The sequence below is a fragment of the Wasmannia auropunctata genome, unplaced genomic scaffold, assembly GCF_000956235.1.
Source record: "Wasmannia auropunctata unplaced genomic scaffold, wasmannia.A_1.0 LD334250.1, whole genome shotgun sequence".
Taxonomy (NCBI): Eukaryota; Metazoa; Arthropoda; class Insecta; order Hymenoptera; family Formicidae; genus Wasmannia; species Wasmannia auropunctata.
The window spans coordinates 105,239-120,963 of record NW_012028640.1 but is presented as its reverse complement, the minus strand read 5'-3'; the positions used below and the strand labels follow the sequence as shown (position 1 = coordinate 120,963).

Here is a 15,725-nt window from a genome sequence, read left to right as displayed (position 1 = left end):
GTTGAGTCAGGCGATAATAATTGCGGCCGCGGAATAATTAGCTGTGCGCGAATGTCCATTTGCGTGAGATAAACCGACCTTAGCAGACTTTAATTTAGAGAAAGAGCCTAATGTACTTTCGAAATTGTTTTCACGATTGTACTAGTTTGCATTGAGGCCTTTTTTACTCCGGCTTCTCGTTGTAAGAATTCCCCATTATTGGACGAGTGCTTTAAATCGTTGTGGATCAAGGATATTCGCCTTCCAATTATACCAGTCATACAGTGTAATGTGTTTTAAAGTTATACTCTCACATTCGTGAGGTTCAATTATTTCGAGTACAATTGTATGTAAATGTGTAATATACATATATATATATGCGGTAGAAAATCTTTGAGGTTGTGTGTTATAATTTAGTTACTCGCGTTCAGTTAATATATATAGGTGATACTGCTCTTTGTAAATTTACAAAGGCAAAAAACGTAACAGAATCGTTGTTTTTAAACGTGCCGAAAATTTTCCCTCTGAATTTTTCAATGGTTCTGCTTTTTCACAAAGCCATTGGTCCACTATACAAATTGATCCTAAATTAAGCGATGCAGTAGCACATTACATTGTATGTTAGCGGTTTCTCGTTTTAATGAGGTCTATATTTTTAAAACAAAATTTTCCAAAGCGTTACATGAAAAGATACAATTCGCGATCTTTTTTATGTTGACATAATTTTTTTATTGTCTCTCCATTTTGTCGCGCTCGCGTTAATTTTAAGTCGAGTTTATGTCTCTACTCAGATAAATTTAGAGAATTGTATTCTCAAAATAATTCGTCAAATCTAGATTAAAGGTAAACCAAATTGTTAGCCGTAAACTGATCGCCACGCACCGCGGCCGGCAAAAGCCTCGAAATTCCAAGACATACCCGAATCGTACGCCAATGAGCGGTCGGATCGATCCCGAGTGCAATTTAATTTGCGAATTCCCCGCCGTTCCGCAGAAACAACGCGTTTCGCAGAAACGACGTGCCGTGGTTGACCCGCGACCGGCTCTTTGCGGCCCTAATGACTATCCCGCGGCGCGGCAAACGACAAAATCAATTCAGCGCTATGAAGGCGGGCGCCATGAAAAATCGCCGCCGGACTCGATTCGCACGCGATATGTATTTTCACATACGCGCATATGTACGTACGTACGTACGCGCGGTACGTGCATTCGCGATCGCCACACGAACGTGGAAACGCGCATGTCTGCGCCCGTAACATCGTACGAAGCGTATGCACGTGGTGCATCGTACCGAGTACCGATTGGCGTGACGGTACGTTGCATCCGCGGCACGCGCGCCGCGATACCGGGTGTCCGCCGAGAAGGGGCGGCTGATTGGCTCCGTCCAAAGCCGAGTAATTGGCCGGCTGTAATCGGTTTGCGTTTGATCGGGGATAGGAAAATGCTCTTTGAAAATTAGAGACCGATGAGTCGAGTAAATTCTATTTTACGCGCGTCATAAATCAATGGATCTGCAATAGAATCCTTCGCGAAATATCGCGAGGGTTTGGAAGAAAAAGAATGCTGAATGCATGATGAGACTACGTGTGATAATTCGGAAGAGTATAAACTATTTAAGGAACTTGTGTAACATGAGATCGTTCGTTATTATCCTGATTACTCAAGTCCAGCGAAACTTGGCAAGGATAAGTTTCCGGAAAGTCCCAAGTACGATTTCCGCGCAAACACGTGAAAATACAGCTGGAGCGTGAAAACGTCTGTGTCGCAAAATTAAATTCGAAACATTGCAAATTAAATCGTTTTCACGGTTCTTCGATGACGAAATGTACGACGGGATCACGGAGCTTTTGCTCAAATGAATATCGAATACTGTTTGCTAAATTAATGAACGAGCGAAAAACACAAGCTCGCGCTGGCGGGCATATTTCCGCGATGTTAAATATTTATTCAGGAAATTAACATCCGTCACAAATGCACGCGCATCGCAACGATACTATGGCGTGGCTCTGATAATTGTTTCGACTAGCATAAATATCATAATTTGTAAAATCCCGCTGATGATTAAACAGCATCCGCCGGCGTAGAACTGACGCTCTTTTCGACGGAGCCGGCGACGACGCGGCAGAGTTAAACACGTCATGCTGGTGTGATAACACTCAACTATTCGGCCTTTGGATAAGGAAGTGAAAAAACGCCCGTTATCGCCGTATGTATCGCGAACTGTTCTGTGGGGAGTGGAGCGGAATTATAACTGGCATAAGCGAATTGCAGCTGCCTGTGTGGGATACAAAAATCAATGTCTTTGAGATATTGAGCACATTCGAATGCATTTCAGGGGATTATATAAGAACAGATAGCGAGTGTTTTATTTTGCCTTAATTCTGACCTTCCTCGATCTATTTAATTTTTTAATTATCCATACTTAATTTTGAGTAGAAGAATTTTTTTAGCTGCGCCAACACTTTAACTTTTGCGATAACGTTATTGCTTACAATTACGTAAAGCAGAATTTTCTAAGAAAATTTCTTTTCCATACGTTTTAATTCGCATAGAACGTTTACATGTTCAGAGCAACGAAAAGGATTATTAATTATATTAACACGTTTTTATTTATAACATGTCCAATTAAGTTCTCGGACGTTCTCGACTGCTGTGATAAAGTTCCGATATAATTGCGAAAATTTTACTCTTCCAATCCCGAGTTACTGAGAAACGAAAAAAATAAATCGTTCTTCTTGCAGATCCTTTTGTTCTCTCTCGCTTTTGCCGTAAACGCAGCCGCGTCCTTCGAAAACCACCATGTCCGGTTACTCAATCGCGCGCGATCTCTGCATAATTTCGCGTGCGATTCTCACTGGAAGAACTGCATCCGCGTCTCTCGCAGCTATACGTACATCCGCGTGCATTTTCTCTGGAACCTTAATCATCGTCCATCATTTCCTATGACAAACAAGTCGGCCGCCGCGCCGATTATAGCGCGTGCGTGAATTTGTGCAGCGGGCTATAGATATCGTCATCCGCGGCGGGCATATTTCGCGTAACTCACGATTATGCAACCGCGATTATAAAACCGCGTGCCACTTTATTATGCACACTTTAGTGCATACGATAGTGATAGTTAACATTCGGGGAAACACACTTTGATAGAGATTATCGCCTGACTTTCGACATATATGCGGTACCACGCAGTTATTCAATATATTTCAAGACTGGATGGATCAGAGAAACGAAACAATTCGTTAATTGTAAGCTTACATTTTATCCGACAAATTCGGATATATTCATTATATATTAATCCAAGGAACTCTTACATAATTGCTCGAAAAAAAAGATCGAAGTGGAAATATTTCAGCTTCATAAAGTTTACTTACAGTTATCAATCAATGAGCACATTTGACAAAAATTTTTATAAGATTTATGAAGTGTTTAAAGTTATTTTGCTTTTAAATTATGATAATGAATTGATAGACATTGAGCTTATTTGTACCGTCTTTGAAATTTTTGTCGATCTGTCTCATTGAGTGCGTACGGAATGGAATGTTTGTTTGCCTTATCGAAAGCACTACTCCTTTATACCTATGGGGGTCCCGGGTAACCGGTGCACGTCATTGTTTGATGTAGTTGCGGTGGTGTCACAGGTCTGGAACGGGTAGCGGAGGAGTTGATGGGCCGTAGGAGATGGAAGCAATACCAGGACACCCTGTACAGCGGCACCCGCAGCAGCGAATCACAGCCCCACCATCGGCTTTACCCGGCGTTGTCGTCGTCCTGCAACCCAATACCCGGGAGCCTGGACCAGATTGGGCCGCAGCTGCATCAACCGGCACCCACGTCGTTGCCGTCGACGGTGCTGACGACGGCGACGACCACGACGACGACGACGACGCTCGCGACCGGCGTGGTGAAGCAGGAGAGTCTGCAGAGGCATCATCTGCAGAACCATCACCATTTACCCACGCCGGTTCAGGACCATCTACAACAGCAGGAGGATTCGCGCCGTCTGAGGCCGGGCGACGTCAAGAGCGAGGCCGCCGACGAGGAGCCCACAGACGGTGCCGCGCGGGAAGACACCTCGACGAGGACGACGGACACGGCGACGTCGACGACGGCGACGGCGACGGCGGAAGTAGCGACAACGACGGCAACGGCGACGACCATCGGCATCGCGACGACCACGTCGACAACGACAACGGCGACCGGCACGACGACGATAGCGACGAGACGGCGACGTGGACGCCGGCAAAACGACGGGGAGGACGTCGACGGGGAGGAGGAGGGCGACGAGAACGACGAGGAGACGGGACGGGGCCAGAACGAGGCGGAGAAACGGCTCAAGCTCGACGAGGACGCCGACAGGTCGGCGGTCAGCCCTCTCAGAACGGAGAACGATCGTGCGACTCGGGATCATCCGACTGCCAACGCTACCGACACGGAAGGGACCAAGGTTGGTGTACATCTGTCATGTATAATAATAACTTAAAGATATATTATTTGTAAAACAATAAAATAGTCTTTCTAAAGAGATTATTGAACTAAATGTCGCAAGGAAATAACGAAATTCATTTTAAATCGCTAAAGGTTAGACAGCAATTTGAAAATTCTGTCACGCACATTCTTTAGTCGGATTTTCTTCACTTTATTTATTTGCTCATTTTCAGGAACGAACGGAGGAAATCGCGTTGGAGCGGGCACCGGTAACGCAGGGCTTACTGAGGGTAAAGAAAGAGGAGGAGCTGCAGGAGGTACCGGGTTCTGGTGGCGGCACCACGATACTGACGACGCCGGCGACGGACTCGGAAGGGACCAGGTCGGGGCTGTTATGCCGCGACGGGAACGCGGCCGCGACAAGCGTCGCGACGCCCTTTCTCCTTGGAAGACGCACGAGCCCGCCGCCGGAGGACTGGAAGCCGCTCGACAAGTGTTACTTCTGCCTCGACGGCAAGCTACCCCACGACGACCAGCCGCCCCTTGTAAGTACCCGCCGGCGAGTCTGCCGAGTGTGAGGTTGCGCATGGCTGAGCATCGACCTCGTCCTTCATTGCTAATTTTGTGTAGAGATTATTCGCGAAGGGAATATACCGGAATAAGTAGTCGAACGAACGGGAAATAAGTAATCTTTCCTCGCGCGAAATTCGGATCCCTGAGATTCTGTGCGACCCCCCGCGACGAACGTTTTGATTGACTCGGAATATATCCCGATGGCCTTGTCGATGATCTATCGAAACGGTATTACATAGATGAATCGGTGCACACTAATGCTGCTCGTTTCGCCTGCAATCCGCTTACGCAATCACGTTACATCGGAATCTCGTTTCCGTCTCGTTCCGTGCATCTGTTGTGCCGCGAGCGCGAACTCGAGTCTGATCTAGCGCCTTTTTGCCACTTTTGATTAAGTCGAGCGTACTTCGTACTTTGGCGCCGGCCGTACCACCGTCGCGCACCACCGCCCAGCCTTTCAGCTTTGATCACTTTGACGCGCCCATCAAAAATTCACGAGGACTCGCGAAGGCGGCGGTCGCCTTACGAGAAATGAATTCGATCAGAATTCGATCCCGCCGCATCGCGTCTTCTCGCGGATCTCAACCTCCCCACGGTGCCCTTTCTGCCGTCCGATCAATCCGCCCGGCTACTCACAGTCGGGCAAGTCCTTCTCGCGCGAGCCGGGATGACACGTTTCTCCGTGTTGTGCCCCGCAGAGCCCGCAGAGCGACAGTAGCAGCAGCTCGCGATCGGCGGAGTCACCGGCGTCGGTCCAGGTGGACCCGATGGCGGCGTCCGTGGTCGCCGCCGCTCTCAGCGGCACTTACCCCACCTTGCTGCCCCAGTGGTGCTTACCGCCGAGGGAGGCGCCCCTCGTTGGGGTGCAGACCCATCAGGACAGCGCCGCGGCGGCCGATCAACCGCTCGATCTCTCGGCCAAACCCAGAAATTCTCAGGTAAGTGCGAGATCGCTCTCATTCTGCTGCGCAAAAGAAAAAAACGCGACGGTCTTTTCTCAGCCTCGTCACAATATTCTCGCTACGGCTCGTACGAATTGTTTATTTATTCGAACACTGAATTTCGCGACATGTATACGTCGCGCGATTTTCCAAATGTCTGACGAAGGATCAAATCATAATGAGCGAAGACGATTGTATAAACGATGCGCAAATTATCCGTAACTATTATTCATACTTTTTAGTGTGGGCTGTCACGATACGATCATTATTTACGCGACGATCGCTACGTCATATATTGCTGAACAATAATTCCTTTCACATAGTGTATTATTAGTGCTTCCCAGTCATGTTATTAAGTGACTAACGCTGACGTCTAAGTAACTAGGCTGTATGCTTGCGTAATGTTAGTTATTTATTTAGTTTATTTAAGTCACTTTCGATGGTTTTTTTTACTAATACTATTATCTATTTGTTTGTTCAGGACAACAACATATCTCTATTGGAGCAACAGAAAATACCTCTGAGAATGCCGACAGGCATCGATCCCAAGACTATCCTCAAGTAAGTACTCTTAATATTTCCCTAATCTAATAGAATAACATAGAAAAAAATTCTTACTAACAATAAGTGACGATTGATTTATGTATTAGTAATAAATAATAAATCAATTAACGCGATACGTCACATGATATTCTTAATTTAAATTATAAATAATATATGTTATTTATGAAAGTATATACACAGGTATTTGATTCGTCAATATGATAAATATAAAATATGTTAAAATTCAAATGAAAAACATTATTCATAAAGCAGTTCTAATCGAATGGCTATACACAAGAATAAAAGCTGAAACAAGTTGGAAAGATCCCAATTGTGCATAAATTTTATACCTTCCATTCAAACATTTTATTTAATTTTTATAAAAATAGTTTTTTTTTCTGTTATTAATAAACTTAATACGATATGTTAACGTTAAAATATTAAAATACGATAAATGCATAATAACTATTCCAACTCTGTATTTAAAGTGATAAGAGCTAAAAGTGATAAGGCTCTCTCTAAAGGTGCGCATTAGAATGAAAATGAAAAAAAGCCAGATGGAAATAACAAGCCTGAACTCGTGCGAATATTTGGCTTTGACGAGGGAGCGTTCTTTCCCACACACGTTGGAAAATCATCGTTTGTCAACGGCAATGAGGCATCGTTTCGGCGTTATCACGCAACTCGCTTTGCACCTCGAGGCGAGTCACCGATACGAATATGCATTCCGTATGCGAGTGTGGGGAGGGGGGGATAAAAAAAGAATACGACCCGCGATCGCATTCCGTAGCGAACGTTCTTCGTGATCGAGTGGCCGTTTAAGCCTCGGGCCGGGCGGGCGTTTCGATAAGGCGTCGATTAAAACACCGCCGGCGAACGACTTTCGAAAATCGCGAAACTGACAGCCAGTCGATCCGGAATGCCGTCGCAATTAGGTGCCAATCACGCGGCCGGGCATAACCGTGATTTATCTCCCTCGTAAAGACGTCATGCGCGACAACGGCAGAGGGGAATCGTATCGTTCCGCTCGACACTGGTGCGGGCTAATCGAGTTCGCGGTCGTGTGCTGCATTTTCGGATTTATCCGGGACAAATATGCGGAATAAAATCGTCAATTGGTGTGATATAACTAAAATCTTTAAAGATCCTTTGTCTTACTCGGTTTGTGTATGAAGCCAATATTAAGTGTCAGATTTTTTATCTATTTATAATCACAAAGTTATCACATTTCAATTTTATGAAAAAAAAAAATAAATTCGTCGTTAGCATACCGTCGAAATTATTAAATAATTTTCTGTTGTACTGCGTGCAATTCATAATTGTCTCTGTAATTCACAATTGTAGTAAAAGGTAAACAGGATTGTAGATAAAGAGCTGCGGTTATCAGAACCTACGATCGCGGCGTAGCTCAAGTTCGCTAGGTGAACTTGGAGGTTCTATTGAGTCGATCGTAATAATACTGTTGTGAACATTCGATTATCCTAGACGCGTTAGAGATGTATGCCGTATTCTCTGGAGGGAAGATAACAACACTTTAAAATTAATACGGACACAAACACACAAAAGTATTATTATAAAATTTATAAATTTACTAGTAATCTAAAATTAATGAATCGTGTTTTTCCAATGATTTGATGATAACTACATTTAAAACAAGATGTCCGTTTAATTAAATTATTCGATGTCGTGAACAATTCTGAATTTTTTGCACGGTGCGATGTTTTCTTCGCGATTCTCGACTATCATGCTGCTACAGTGGAAGGATGATAATTTCAATGGCTTGCGAAAAATTTATGCGTCGGATAAATAAAGTCGTATTACTGAGACATCCATTCGCATTGCTCTAACTTAAAAAATAATTACTAATCTTGCGATTGATCTGCTAGAATTTCATATCTTTTCTATATTGGACTGAAATGTCACGTAATGTTATCATTCATAACAATGAGCTTCTAAAAAATAAATTGATAATCAATTATTTGATATCACAGCAAATTACACATCTTACGAAAAGAATTTAATATTATATTTAACAATCTTCGTTACATTTAATCTTTGCTTTGTTACATTTAATTATTTTTTTTTGTTATTTTTATGAAAATTTAATTGAATTATAGGAAAATTAAATAACTTTGTAATTTTAACATTTGTGTTCTTTTAATTTTTTAATTGAGTAGACAGAAGGGAATAAACGGATCCACAGAATATTTATTCTAGACTGTATCATATATATTACTATAAAGGATGTGGAAAATGTGTTGGAAAATAATTTACTGCAAATTACAATTACTTTACGAAATATGATGTTTTAAGTTTACAAAGATATTTCCTTTTTTCATCGCAAAGAAATGTAATATATTTTTTCCTGTGACGTAAAGAGAATAATACGTTCTTTGATTAAACTGTCACAACTAGGCAGGTCGCTTATTGCATGGTTCTCACACGTAAATGTTTAATGTATCGTACTACAGTGTTTTAAACTGTACGAAAAAATTTCGTTGTAGTACGTTTGTGCGATCGCGGTAAGCAGCCCGGTATCCTCCAAACCGTAATAATACCGACGAGTTGCTTGAACTTTGCAACCCTTTGAGCTTTAAACTGCTATACGTCTGCGGTACGTACCTCGATAAATATTTAAGCAGTCCGTTTCGCAGAATCGATGCAACTCGGTTGTGGTCTCGAATACGAAACATGATGGAGCAAATTTCGTAAACCTATCCACGCGCCTAAATAAAATGACAACAAAGGGAAAAGTTTTATACATATTTTATTTCGCTTCTCTACTCATGAAAACATTACGAAAGGGATTAATTATGGAAATATGATATTAATTCTCTTTCGCGACTTTCTACGTGTCAAAATTTAGGAAATCCTGGTAACGGACAAATATGAAATTTAGTGAAGTTTGAATTTTATCTTGAAAGATTGAACGTTGTTCCAATTTTCTTGATCATTATTAAATTTATGGAAAAGTACGTGAGGTGTGTCGTATCGATTGACAAAAATTTAATTTTTACCTCGGACAGGCAAAAACCTTTCCACCGATCGTGATGTCGGACAATTTTTATCTTTGTTGCACGATTCGCGAAAAATGGAAAATATCGGTAGCCCGAGCGAATCGAGCATGCCAGATCGTTGGAGGCGTACGTTGCCCTCATGTTTTCGCTGTTTTCCCCCGCGGAACATTTTGCGCGTCAAATTTTTATCATCGTCTATTATTAGTTCACCGTAATCTGCACCTCATGACATATCGAAGATGCGAGAGTACCTCGTGTATGTCGCGGCGTGTAATGAAGAAGCGTAAAGGGGAGACTGTGGAATGTGGAGAAAGAGAGAGGGCGCGAAGAAGTAGGATAGAGAACGAGTGAGAGAAGAGGGAAGAAAGCTCGAAGGGGGAGAGAAAAGAAAGAGGCGAGAGAGAAGTTCGCGCCGACGCATACGCGACTGCGTAATTAGCGATAAGATAGGACCGCCGACGAAACCGTTGAGTCGAAATTAAAGCCTAATGTAAACTAGAGCGCGAATGTTTTGATTTTCACGTGGGTATCTAAAGCTTGAGCTTAACAGGTCTGAGGGTTTAAATTTTGGAACTATATTGTACTAAAAAATGTACAACAATTACGTGATAGTGCTCGCAAATGTGATGAAAGACGATTAGAATAATTAATTACATTTGTCATTTTTCTGAAGAGAGATTCAAATATTTGAGAGTTGTGAGAGAAAAGATGCAAGCTTATAAAATTTTCGACGAAAATAAATTCACATGAAAAATTGCATGAAAAATCCTTATACGAAGGAAATTGCCGGTAATTTGGAGTGTTCTGCGTTCTTGGCCATGAATTGTTACAATCAAGACATATTTCCTGCAATTCATTAGATGAATAAAGGAATAAAGGAAGATGTAAGTCAATTTTGCTCGTATTTTTTCTTACATTTTTCTTTACCGATTCTGTAACAGTTTATAGATTATATATAGCGTTTCAAAGTTTAAAATCCATATATTTTAGAGATATCAATTATGAAGGTATTTACTTCTTTTTTATACTCGTCGGTTTGTAATAAATGTATCATATAAGAACTTAATTACTATTTTAAATACAAATACGTACAATTTTCAAGTAACGCGAAAATTGCGTAGGTTGTTAGGTCATTAATACCGCAGCTATAACAGCTATGCCTATTAAATCCATGCGATCTAGGCACGTCAGGTTTTTTTATTTCACTTTGGTGCTATAAAGTAGGCAAGGTACTTAACGTTTGTCTATAAACTGACATTGCGTAACTAGACTAGTTTGATTAATTTCATACTTTTCTTTAAGCACTACAATTTATATTGTTATGGCGCGAATTTTGTCTAAATTTTTTTTTATATAACTGATCCGTTCCATCTACAGAGCTAAAGTAAAATTTGTTGCGTTAAATATTAACAAATTGAACTGAATCAGACAAAGCTTTTTATTATTGTAATTATTTTAAATATCTTTTACATATTTTTTATGTATATATTAATTTTTATTAATGAATATTTCGTATTTTTGTTTTATATTCTAAAAGCATATCAGTGATATAAATATTAAATTTCTTGATGATTTAATATAAGACATACGGATTGATTGATTAGATTTAAAAACGTGTCTTCTCATGGCGAGTAACGACGAAGAAACGAAATTAGACGTACAGTTCGCACTTGCGCGTCCGCGATACTGAAAAATAGGCGAGCTGCAATAAAACCAGACACCGGGTACTGAAGTAAAACCGGTTCGTAGAAGGCTTTGGAGAAGGTTCGCTGGCCAAAGAGATATTGACGCGGCTGCGAAGGACAAGATTACGACTATCTGGTTCGCGATTGCGTGAGCCTTGTGATTTACGCGAGAATTTAACTAAACCGAACCATCCAGTTTGATCGTGGGACCTTGGTTTCCGGCATCTGTAAATATGTCGATGGCGTTGAGGATGTCGCTAGTTTAATGTTTGCTTTTTAGCGGCTGCATTGCTAAAGATTTCTCACGTGTTCGAGAAATTTTACATTGTGTTGCACAGAGAGATAAATCTGTTTCTTAAGTTAAGGAATTTGTTCTTGACACAAATTGCTGTGTTACATTGAAAGTATAATGCGCGATACAACGTTTCTGCTGCGGAGGTGTGCGATAAGAAGTCCGCGGCGGCGCGCCGCGGCGCGAGGGTACGCGCTGTTTTTACGGAAATACGCCGTAGTAGTCGATGATAAAGTCTAAATTCCTTGCGGTTAGATACGCGTACCGCGTCGTTTTATTTGGCGGACGCAAAATACCGTTCTCTCTTCGAAATTACGCGACGACATTACTCGAGGAACGTTGAACCTGAAACGCACATGGAAACGCGCGCGCGTCGACCGAGTTTCCGACGGCGAGTTGGAATACGTATATAGCCGCGTATATCGTCGCGTGAAACCGCAGACGAGTCGACAAACAAAAATCGCAGATAAATCAGCGCCGGTCGATGACTACTGACGTAGCGGGACCTATCCGGGAGGCCAACGTCGGACGAAATGCACTTTTATCAGCCGGCACAGGTCGACGAACTTGCAAAAAGGGGGGCTCCGCACGGTGCGAGCGGGGGTGGGACGGCGAAGCTCGCGATGATTTCTTACGCCTAATCTTATCGTTGCGCTCCGTGACAAATTACACCCGACCCGATATCCATCGCCTTCGTGCCACGTCGCGTTCTTTTATGCGAGCGCGAAATATTACCGGATATGCACTCGCACCGAAAATTCTTCTAACTCTTCGCGTTTATTTAGCGCAAAAGATGATTAGATGTAAACAACAATCAGCTTTTTGAATGATCGAGAAAATTTATTGTTGCATAAAAATATCTAGGAAACTTTTTGTTGCTTTTTATAAATTTTTTTGACACTGTCTCTAAATTTTTAAAATCTTAATTAAAAATCATGTTTGCATAATTGTTATAGATATCCATATTCAAAGATGTTATACACTCTGGATTAATATTATTAGTTTAATTGTTTATCTTCTTTTTAATGTCCGATGGACAATAAAACGAGCTCTATTTTTATACAAAGAACAAAGATGTCATGTTATGAATGTGTTACGTCATTTGTCACTTTAGAATAATTTGCAACAAAGTTGCTGCCCTGGGTACCGATTTTGTAACTCTTAACAACAGTGTCGGTATCGTTATACTGTCGTTGCGCAGATATTTCGTACGGTAAAAAAGCTGCGCAACGAGAACATAACGATACCGAATTGTCGTTAAGAGTTACAGAATCGGGATACTGCAGATGTAATGTGTTACAGAAAATGTGACGATGTACCGATACGAAAATTTATGATATTACTTATGCAATAAAAAGAAAATTCTAGCGAACAGATTATTCATACGCGACTTCTGCCTTCTGGCAATTTAACCGGTGTTTTAATTTTCATCTTACAATTAGCATAAATAAATCTCGTTCATATTATCGCGCTGCGAAATGACATTTATGCAAATGAATTGCGTATACATTGAAGAAGCACATAAAACGCACTCGTGTGACGCGCTTTTTTTTTTCTGGCCAGAAATCGATTACGCGCAATACGCGAAATTGCCGAGTTAACGCGTTTTTCAGTCTGTTCGTTTGAAAAACTTAATTTGCATGGCTCGATGTGCCTCGAAGCCAGGATCAAAGCTGTACGGATTCGCAATTCGCCATTGGCACGACGTCAAACACGTGCAGGCGTCGGGACGGCCACGTGGCTATTTGACGCGGATCGCCTCCCGCGTTAGTCTAGGAAACGTGGCTACACGTGAGCTTGCATCGCGAGAAATGGTGAATAATCTGCGACTTTGTATCGCATATATATGGAACTTGAGTATCGAACGCTTCTATTGGCCAATCAATTATCAAACCACACAGTCTCTTGCTGCTGACAATGTTTGCCGTTTGAATAGTTCATATTCAGCGCAGATTGCGTCTCAACTAGATCTTTTCTTCTTTCATAACAATTTTTTTCCTCTTTCTTTAAAGAGAATACAAACGGATTCTCAGCGAAGTATTTTATTGTACTTTTTTTATACCGATAACAGAGGAAATCGGAAGAAAACAGAAAACGTGAACTGCTTTAAATGATATTGATTTTTCCTCCAGGGAAACATTATTTTTTAATATCATTCCCCTGTTTACATGCGCAGTTTCGGAAACTGAAATTAATTCGCTGACATTAGTATACGACAGAATAAACGAGATCTCCGTTATGATGACTGACGGATAGTTACGGAAGCTGTCTTAGGAGTCGGGACAGCGAAATGGAAAACTCGAGGGGCGCAAAAATAAGTTTTCCTATGACAAAATGCAATTGACAAGCAACGTGAATTCCAACGAATTGTTTCCGTTACGTGACGTTTCTCAATACTTTATAGACATTTGTAGTACAACGGTGGAAGGCTCCCGGAGACGCGATATTGCGAGCTCGGCTCGTCGAGCATTCATTTGGAGCTCATTTCCATATACCTATATATGCTATCCCGAAATTACGTTTCGAACGTCCCCCGCGTATATTGCAGGCAAAAACACACCATCAGCTGGCCTCGATATAACGTTGATTAATGCTGTTTCAGCTCGTGTTACCGCGCGAAACCGCGAATGACCGGACCGGTTGCGACCGCGGCGGCGGCGGCGGCGGCGGCGGCTGCGGCAGGCGGTGGTGTTCCAGTGGTGGGTGCCGGGGGCGGCAGGAGGACTTACACCGAGGAGGAGCTGCAGGCCGCCCTCAGGGACATCCAGAGCGGCAAGCTCGGCACGCGGAGGGCGGCGGTCATCTACGGGATACCGCGTAGCACTCTGCGCAACAAGGTCTACAAGCTCGCGATGGAGCGCGAAAGGGACGCGTCCCTGACTAGCACCCATTCACACCCTCACGAGCCCGGCGCCCCAGCCACCACCACCACCACCATCACCACCACCACCACCACCACTACTACTACTACAACACCAAATACGACCCAAAACGCCTCCGCGACCACTCCGCCCCCGCAAGTGGACGAGGTAGGTTTTGGGGACAGACAACGGAAGATAGCTAGAGATCTAGAAAGACGAGAGAGAAAGAAAGAGAGAAGGAAAGAAAGTGAAGAGCGAGAGAGTGGGCGAGATGCAGAGAGCGGGGAGTGGAAACGTGCCACCGACACGTGCCGAAGTCTCGTCGGTCTTTCACGCGTGTCGGGTAGAAAAGCCGAGGATGCAAATTGGCATAGACAGCGACTGGGGGAATCTCGTGAGGGAATGATGCGACGAGCCGAAGCGACGCGCGAAGATGCTCCATCGTGTATCTTCTTTTATCTCCGGAGTTTCCGTTGTATTCCGATGTCCGATGTTTCTCATCCGGAAACGAGTCGATGGCGCGATAAAGTTTCGGAGTTGCTTCGTTGACTCGTTTCAAATAATACGGAATATCGATGTTGATATCGTCGCGTACTTCGTGTTCGCGATTCACTACGAGTGCCTGATGATTTCTAACGTAGTTGCTTATATATTATTTGTGTAAATACATATTGGATTATTGGCAATATAATTACAAGAAAAATATATGATAAAAGCATCGAGAAGAAGTAAATTAGGCTTTTCATCCGATACATCACGAAACAGACCATAATATCTGTACGTAATATCTGCCGATTATTATATATCACTAAACATGAAAAGAAATATAAGATATATAGATAGGAGGTATCAGATTAAATTTTCGTTAAAAAAGTGATATCAGACTGATTAACGATTTTATAAATGAAACTATAACAATTATTTGCCTTTAGACATATTGCGATAATGTGATTATAAATATCTATGAGTTAAGCTTTGTATAAGTTTGCACAATATGTCGATTATTAAAAAAAAAAATGTCCTTAAAAATATCAATTCAGAAAAGAAATGACGATATAAAGAAAGGTTATCTTAGATATCTCAGAAATATAAAATTACAATTACGATAATTTCCAAAGTCATTTATCAACGTTATAGAATATTGTCAGGCGCTCGAGAGATCACATACGATATCTTCCAACTTAAATCGTTCGCGTGCGAGTAATAAGTCTTCATGATTTACGCGGCAAAATAGGCCGATTACCATGCAGAGAAACGTGGATGGGGGAAGGGTCGGGGGGAGGGGGGGAGAAACCGAACGATGCACGAGGGAAATCTCGTCAGGAAAATTCGCGAATATATACCGTTCATTTGTACCTAAGTGTGGTTTTGGTTAGGAAGAACGAATGAAGCTTCCCCAAAACATACCTC

General features: G+C 42.3%; 1 protein-coding gene across 1 annotated transcript in view; it reads left to right on the top strand.

The window, feature by feature from the left end:
- Window positions 1-15,725, top strand: part of LOC105458915 (mushroom body large-type Kenyon cell-specific protein 1) — a 43,232-nt gene that overhangs the window by 17,328 nt on the left and 10,179 nt on the right. The window contains exons 2-6 of the mRNA XM_011704532.1: window positions 3,617-4,422; window positions 4,637-4,948; window positions 5,675-5,914; window positions 6,399-6,478; window positions 14,057-14,483. Coding sequence (XP_011702834.1) covers window positions 3,617-4,422; window positions 4,637-4,948; window positions 5,675-5,914; window positions 6,399-6,478; window positions 14,057-14,483 — 1,865 coding nt within the window. The remainder of the gene's footprint in view (window positions 1-3,616; window positions 4,423-4,636; window positions 4,949-5,674; window positions 5,915-6,398; window positions 6,479-14,056; window positions 14,484-15,725) is intronic.